At 37.2% G+C, this 8,199-nt stretch overlaps 2 protein-coding genes across 2 annotated transcripts; both read right to left on the reverse strand.

Moving 5' to 3' along the window:
- Positions 1-779: 779 nt before the first annotated feature.
- On the reverse strand, positions 780-3,703 carry LOC144557722 (THO complex subunit 4A-like). Its single transcript, XM_078306289.1, has 5 exons — positions 3,393-3,703; positions 3,165-3,311; positions 2,713-2,781; positions 1,637-1,866; positions 780-1,202 (listed from the first exon to the last, which is right to left on the reverse strand). Exons 1-5 carry the CDS (start codon positions 3,555-3,557, stop codon positions 1,022-1,024), a joined length of 792 nt encoding a protein of 263 aa, XP_078162415.1. The 5' UTR covers positions 3,558-3,703; the 3' UTR covers positions 780-1,021.
- A 1,406-nt stretch (positions 3,704-5,109) lies between these two features.
- On the reverse strand, positions 5,110-8,199 carry LOC144557807 (actin-depolymerizing factor 7-like). Its single transcript, XM_078306414.1, has 3 exons — positions 7,962-8,199; positions 5,866-6,131; positions 5,110-5,507 (listed from the first exon to the last, which is right to left on the reverse strand). Exons 1-3 carry the CDS (start codon positions 7,962-7,964, stop codon positions 5,357-5,359), a joined length of 420 nt encoding a protein of 139 aa, XP_078162540.1. The 5' UTR covers positions 7,965-8,199; the 3' UTR covers positions 5,110-5,356.

Consider the following 8,199-nt stretch of genomic DNA (forward strand, 5'->3'; position numbering starts at 1 on the left):
GGTATCATGCTTGTGATTCTCTTAATTGTAATCGTATTGAACTTGTTTCATGCAATGAAATTATATTATTTTGTTTACATTCTGTCTCTTTTGGATTTCAAACACCCTGATGAACGTTTACAGTATCTCTTTTCGGGTCAGAGGTGGAACACATGGGGTCTTTAAGATTCGTGCCAGGTTCATTAAATTCCATACAGATTCAAACTCAAAGGAGAAAGAAATGCTTAAATCTCCCAGCAAAACCTTAAATTAAAAGGAGAAAAAAAAAAGAGTCGAGATGAAATAAAGCCTTTCCAGAGAAGCATATACGAGATGTACGTTACTAGTATGATTTAAGGCAGTTCATCTGTATCGGCATCCGGGAAGGTGCGAATATTGACGCAGATCAATGGCCCAGATCTGGCCAACAGGGTTCATGTACGTACCTGGGATGATTCAAATCATGCATGCCTGGGAACTGTGATATTATAAAAATTAGGTTATTGTTAATTTTTGTTCACAGAATACTAAAACATGGGAGCATATCATCGTACTTAATTCAAGTCATGCCTGCTCTTACACTAGACTTCCTTGATCAATCCACTCAGGAAACAGAAAATGGAACATAACTGATGTTGCTATCAATTATCTGATCGTAATTATCTAGAATATATGTTATATCATGCTTCGTATAAGAACTAGGAGAAAGAATGATAAGCACAAAAGATAGTATTAATATATAACACTGTCAAAAGTCATAATTCAGATCCGATCATAGTAGCAGCAACTCTTCTCTCCAGTTCTGGCACAAAAGTCAATAAGATGAATATATAATCTCTACAACCAAAGAGAAAGAAATTAAGTAGAAGAAGAAGAAGAATGAGAAAATAGAAATCCAAGTACACTCATAACAACTTCTATGTAAACTAATAAGACAAATTCGACAACAACACTACTAGTGATAACACGAGATTGCACAAAAATTTCTAAGCCAAATTCCTTGTTTCTGTTTCAATTTTCTCATCAGGGCCAGTGGATGCTTTCAGTTGTCATCCATTGCTTGAGAATGGTACTTGTCCAGCTCAGCATCCAGGTCAGCAGCCGAAACTGGTTTCCCACGAGCCTTTCCATTTCCAATTCCATTTCCACGGCCACGTCCCCTCCCTCGTCCACTGAAACCACCACCACGGGGCCCACCAGCTGACATCCCTCTTCCAGGGCCACTGTAAGTAAGCCAAAGCATTACATGCAACTTCCAGATAGACACTAGATGATTTCATAGAGATTGAAATAACCAAGTGCTAAGCAAATGCTCAGTTAAACCAATGGCACAAATTAACTGGGTACAATTGGATTCAAAATGCAAAACAAACAGCAGAAGAGATTTCCCAAGTACACACCAATATATGAAAAGGATTTCTCTTGACGCCATCCTTTTCGTCGCCATAGAGTAATAAAGGAAGCAAATTCAAAGCAAAACTGAGGGACACAAGTGGTAATTTTAACTAAATTTTCTCATAGTTAATAATAATTCTGAGGTGAAAAAATAAACTATTGTTAAAGACCAAAACTAGCAGTTTGGGAATAAATTGGTAATTGATAACTAAAAAATGGGATTTAGGGCCTCTCAGGAACTTCCCTAAAAAGATTGCAGTACCTTTTGGGCATGCCATTGAGAAGTACAGGGTTCCAATTCATGGCAAAAGGAGGGAGCGGCGACTGCAAAAGAGGCGGAGGAGTCGGAAGCACAGGTGGTAGCGGTGGCACCTCGACATTTGTTCCGATGAACTCTATTTTCATTGGCTTTCCGTCCAGCTGCACATTGTTGTACCTCCTAATGGCTGCCATGGCATCCTCCTTTTTTGCATACACCACTTCAGCAGTTCCCTGGTAAAATTTGACAGTTTTTTAGTGTTTTAAAAGTTGGTTCGAACAACCGAAACCAAATATGCTATTGTACTTGCAAAAACACAATGTATTTCTCTTTCATTTCAACTGATACAGATCACTTGCAAAATAGCACCCAACAACACATAAAAGTCATGTTCCAAGAAATATCAGCAAATCTGACTCTAATGTGTCTTTCTGTAAGAACATACGAAACTAAAAGCTCAGATTAAGCCGAACTGATGTTGAGAATGTAGGTTCATGTGAACTAGATTTCAGTTGCTTCATTATGAATAAGTCAGGGGTGCTAGCCAATTTGAAACATTGTTTTGACAGTTTGATGTTAGAAATAACCAAATATATGCTGCTCGTTACTTTCAAATAAGATCATACCAGAAATGTCAGATGACTTGCAAGTTATATATAGTTGGTGCACCTAGAAAAATATCAATCTAGAATTATCATAGCATTATACCTGAGTCATCAGGTACCCGTGGAAACTTAATATTCTTCTTTTAATTCCCTTTCTTTGAGCAAATTTTTTTTTTTAGCTTTGGATGGTAATTTGAGATAGAAAGATGGAGGTCTAACCTTCCAAATTCATTTTTTTTAATGTCTATCAAGGACCTCCCACATGGAGGGTGTTGCCCTTCGCAAGTAGACCAAAGGTTGGTTGTTAGCTCTGGATGGTATTAATTGACAGAAACTCAGTTGGAACTTTAATCCTTTCAATAATCTCAATCCAATACCGACATTGGCAAAAGAAAAGGTACAAGTGCAAATATGAAATGAAGATGCGGCCTACTATAATGATTGGATCAAAATATAAAGCAGTCAATAAGATACCTTTGACCTCCCACTTCTGTCGTAATTAATCGAGTAACGCTTTATCTCACCAACTTCTGCAAAGAGCTCCTGTAAATAAACATATTAAGAAGGAAGAAAAAGAGAAGAGAAAGAATATGAAGATAAACTGTACAAAAGAGCACTCTCAGAGGATGAATACTGGGATGTTAATTGAGGTTATCAAGCTAAGCCCAATAAACAAACAATCAAATTTCTGCAGGAACACACCTTATGATGGATTCAATTGCTAATTAAGCCACAACACCATTTCGATCCACAAAGAAGTACATTCATGTCTAACCTTGAAATGTTGTTTAAAGTATAAGATGTTTGGAATAGCAATTCATAAACAGGACCCAACAGTAACTATATATATTTCGTATACAAAAGCAGATACAGGAGATAATAAGAAATAACAGAAAGAGATGGAAGAGCGAGGAAAGGAAGGTAACCTTGATATCCTCATTGGAGACGCCGTAATCGAGATTAGAGATGTAAAGCTTGGTACCAGTTTCAATTGCGCCAGATCGACCAGCTACAGCCGCGGCAGCTGCGGCGGCAGCAGCTGCTGCTATGTGCTGCTCACTGTAGACACCATACTGTAATTATAAAAGAAGGTTTGAAGTAAGTAGAGAAGCATGATAATTGGAAGGGAAAGAGGAGGAGAAGGAAGGGGGTACCTTGGCGGAGGAGGAGGGGATAGAGGTGGGGTAGGGAGCGGGGCGGCGAAGAGGGCGGCGGTCCTTGAGGGGGCGGTGGGAGGAGGAGGTATTGGGCTTGGTGGTGGTGGGGGTTTTGCTTTTCTTAATGAGGTCGTCGAGCGACATATCGAGGTTGCTCGTCATTTTTGCTCTCTTGTCTCTTGCTTCTTTGCCTCTCTTGCCTTGAGTCCGGCGCGGCAGAGGAGGAAGAAAAGGCGGAGGAGGCGGAGGAAGGGTTAGACTGCCACTGCGAGTGCGAATACCGAATAGAGAGAAAATCAGCGTCAACGAGTCTCGACTCATCTACATTCATATTTCATACCGCTCTTCACTCCACTTAGGCCCAAAAGCCCAACAGCCTACCGGTCCAATAACCCAACGGCCCATAATAATATGAGTTAGGCTGGGTTGCTATGGATAGCATAGTGGCCTCTATGCTACGGCTCAATATTCGAGTTTTCAAAATCCAAACGGTCGATCCGAACCGTTCATCTTATTCTCCATGTTAATATCTGCTTGGAGACCAAATTTTACATTTTTATGAATTTTTTTACTATTTATTAAGTATTTTACAAAATTGTTGATCCAACGGTGGCTGCACAAAACAGTAAAACCGTTGGATTAGCGATTTTCAAAGTGGCTTAATAAATAGTAAAAAAATTCAGAAAATTATAAAATTTGGTCTCCAAGCAGATATTAATATGGAGAATAAGATGAACGGTTCGGATCGACCGTTTGGATTTTGAAAACTCGAATATTGAGCCGTAGCATAGAGGCCACTATGCTATCCATAGCAACCCAGCCTAACTCTAATAATATTGTAATAATAATACTAGCACAAGATTCTCAACTATTCAAAAACAGTGATTTTGTACCTATCAAAAAAATTAGTAAATTTTTTAATAAAATATAAATTTGGTCTTCAAATACATTTTAATATAGAGATCACGTTGAGTGGTTCATCGTCACGTTTGATATTTGAAAACGGAAATAAGAATGTAAGGTGTGAATAGAATACAAAAATAATGAGGCATTTGAGCCCTCCTCATTTAACTATTATATGTAATTCTTATTCTGAGACGCCATACCGGTGACATGAGCTGATCTGATATGCAACTAGGATTGCAAATGAGCCGAATTTGAACAAGTTACATTCCACTCGTGCTCAGCTCATTAAATTAATGAGCGAGTTAACTCAAGTTAGAATGATAATAATGAGTTGTAAAGTCAACTCAAGTTCAACTTATTACCAACTCAAATTGGCTCACAACTCGTTTACAACTAGTCAATTTTCTTAATTATAATTATACACTAGTAAGACTTTTTTTTAAACAAAAACAATTCAAATAAGATAACGACCAAAAGTCTAAGAAATTGAGCAGTGAATCTAAGCATCTGAGGAGTCGTTTAGAAGGACATGGAATTTACTGTGACAAAATTTGTATAACTCGAATTGCCAATGAGTGAGTTAAATATGTTCGAATTCGACCCATTAATTAAACAAATTGATAAACTCGAATTGTAAATGAACTAAGTTAAAGTAAGCAATTAGCAAACAAGTGAGCTGAGTTATGAGTTTGAGAAAACTTTTGGAGCCGTATCTGCAATGCAAATTTAAGGAATAAAAACAACCATGCATCATATCTCTATCAAGAAGGGAAAATATAATAACAATATGCACAGCACAACCAAAAGATAGCATAAGATATGATAGTTCAAATTGGATACCAGCATATAGCAGCATTACAATCCATGAGATACCAGAATATAGCAGCATTACAATCTATGAAATAACCACACTTCAACGAGATCATAAACCAAAAGCAAACACGCAGACTCCAACACAATCCGTCTCAAGTCCTTATTAAAAATAAAAGTCACCAATGCATCTATGCATAGAATATAATAGGAAATGCATTGTGATTTGCAGCACAAACATGAAATCAGGCCACACGGCCGTTGATGACTTCGAGGCTCATCTCACTAGGATCAGTCGCCTGCAGCTCTATCTGGATGCCGTCCAGCTCCCTCCTGAATCTGTCCTTCGAGCTGGCATACAGCATCTTGCTCCTGATCCTCGAAGTATCCGGTGACCTTCAAAGTTCAAAACAAACAATTTCATTAATTGATCATTGCAATATACACATTAATCTAATGCTTTGCCTGAATCTGCCTACAATGTTTTATAATTTCAGCTTTGGCTACAACTAGCAGACGCAGGCATTTCTACACATTAGGAAGAGTAAGGTCAATTGATCCAATGAAATTTTCTAGAAAGACCCCTGTAGTATAAGATTTCTCAAATTAAACCCTCTCAATGAACTCCAAGGGACTAAAAAACTAAATCTGCTGCTGACTCTGTGCACCCATAAAAGCTGAAATTTTGCAGTTAAAGCAAATCCAAAATAAGGGGAAAATAAAATAATTAAATAATAGGTACTAGGAAGCGTACCAAGCAATGAAGAAAATCTTGCTCTTGGGGACATTCTCCTCGGAGAAAAAGTCATAGTCAAAGACAGCGTAACGGCACTCGTCAGCCGGTAGGTTAGCAGCAAAGTCATCATAGCTGGTGGAAGGCTCTCCGGTCTTCTCCACAAGCACCTCCTTCTTCCCCTCCTCTATCTTGAATATTATGTACCGGTGCAACCTCTTCGCCTTCAGCTCCAGGAACTTCAGCTTGCACTCGTCGTTCACCGCCATCCCTGACGCTGCATTTGCCTTAATAAACAAACAATGATCGGCTTAACAGAGATAAACACATGTGCATGTTTTAAAGCACTAATTGTTTTCATCTTTCGTAACAACACATCCATCTATGACAACTTTACGAAATAAATTAAAATGATACTATGATGTAATTCGTAGACAAAAGGCAGTGTCCTGTGCTAAACAGACTAGTTATTCTCTAGCTATGACACATTGCAGTTGATTCAATTATGCCTTTTTCACTTATGATAATTTGGTTAAAGGTGCGAACATTTTTTTTCATTTTAGTTCTTATAATTTATCAAATATGATCAACACTTTTTAGTGCCACAATTCTGCAAATTTTTGAAATATGAAAAAGCAAAGGCTATTGGATGATGAGTGCCTGTATGCATAGTTAGCGGAGCAATAAATTCAATTTTGTAATGAACACCAACAGTAGGGTTGCCTTGTAATTGTGGACGAGGTACATGCATATAAATACTCCATAATTATAAAATAACCCCTCTTTCTATTAATAACATAAACACATCTATCAGGGAGGTTATCTTCTTCTTCTTCTTTTTTTCTTTTTTGTCACAACATATTATCTCCTCTCTTTTTTTTCCAACCTACTCCCCTCCTAACTTGGTAATTTGACTTAAGAGGAATTATTCAAAAGGAACAAAGTTACTTGTAGTATAAGCTATGGATACGGGTATCGTATCGGATACAATACGGGGATACAACGATACGGCAATTTTCAAAAATGTAGGATACGATATGTCTATTATATATATATATATATATATATATATATATATATATATATATATATAGAGTTAGGCTGGGGTGCTATGGATAGCATAGTGGCCTCTATGCTACGGCTCAATATTCGAGTTTTCAAAATCCAAACGGTCGATCCGAACCGTTCATCTTATTCTCCATATTAATATCTGCTTGGAGACCAAATTTTATAATTTTCTGAATTTTTTTACTATTTATTAAGCCACTTTGAAAATCGCTAATCCAACGGTTTTACTGTTTTGTGCAGCCACCGTTGGATCAACAATTTTGTAAAATACTTAATAAATAGTAAAAAAATTCAGAAAAATGTAAAATTTGGTCTCCAAGCAGATATTAATATGGAGAATAAGATGAACGGTTCGGATCGACCGTTTGGATTTTGAAAACTCGAATATTGAGCCGTAGCATAGAGGCCACTATGCTATCCATAGCACCCCAGCCTAACTCTATATATATATATATATATATTTGTTTTTTTATTATTTTATATAATGTATTTAAATAATCATAAAAAGTCTAATTAAAAAGGTGAATATATCACAAAAGCCTAATTTACTTAATCAAGCTATAAAAAATTCAAGGCTTAACCTAAGAAAATAAGAATAGATTTAATACTATAGGTACTGGAATATATCACAAACGAAACTCTTGTGGAGTGGTTAAATATTTTGATGCATACGTCGGGTTGAGCATCAAAATCTCTTTCTGTTATTACTTAACTGGGCGCGGTTCACGGGCGATCCGACCGTATCCACGATACGCCACGTAAGCGGATACGTCAGCTGGCGTATCGGTACGTATCCTCTCATGGCCTCGTGCTTTTCTTTATATTTTGTTTAAAAGGCCGTACAAGCCATGAACAGATAGATCTACACACTAACTAAAATTCTACTAAAAAACTTTTTCCTTTCCGATTCAAAATTATCAACAACAGCATGTTCGAAGCAAATACAAGTGCATAACAGTGGATCGGAATCAGATCTACTGATCGCACAAAGATCACACGCGAAATTAAAAAAAAAATTGGGAGAATTGAAGTAGAATAGTAGAACTTACCATCTTAACTGGTAGTAGAGAGCAAGAACGAACTGACAAAGTTGGAAGAGAAGAGCAAAAATAGAATTGCTACTTGATTATTCGCACCAAAGAGAGAGTGAGAGAGAGAGATTTAATAAAGGAAAAGAAGAAGAAAGAATAACGCGGAGAGAAAAAGAGGAAATTGCTTTTTGCTTTTTGGGTGGCGGGATTGGGATGATTGCTGATTCTCCAGCTATGTGATGTAGCAAACAAGAGC

Source organism: Carex rostrata, chromosome 1 (assembly GCF_964058835.1).
Source record: "Carex rostrata chromosome 1, lpCarRost1.2, whole genome shotgun sequence".
NCBI classification, from domain to species: domain Eukaryota; kingdom Viridiplantae; phylum Streptophyta; class Magnoliopsida; order Poales; family Cyperaceae; genus Carex; species Carex rostrata.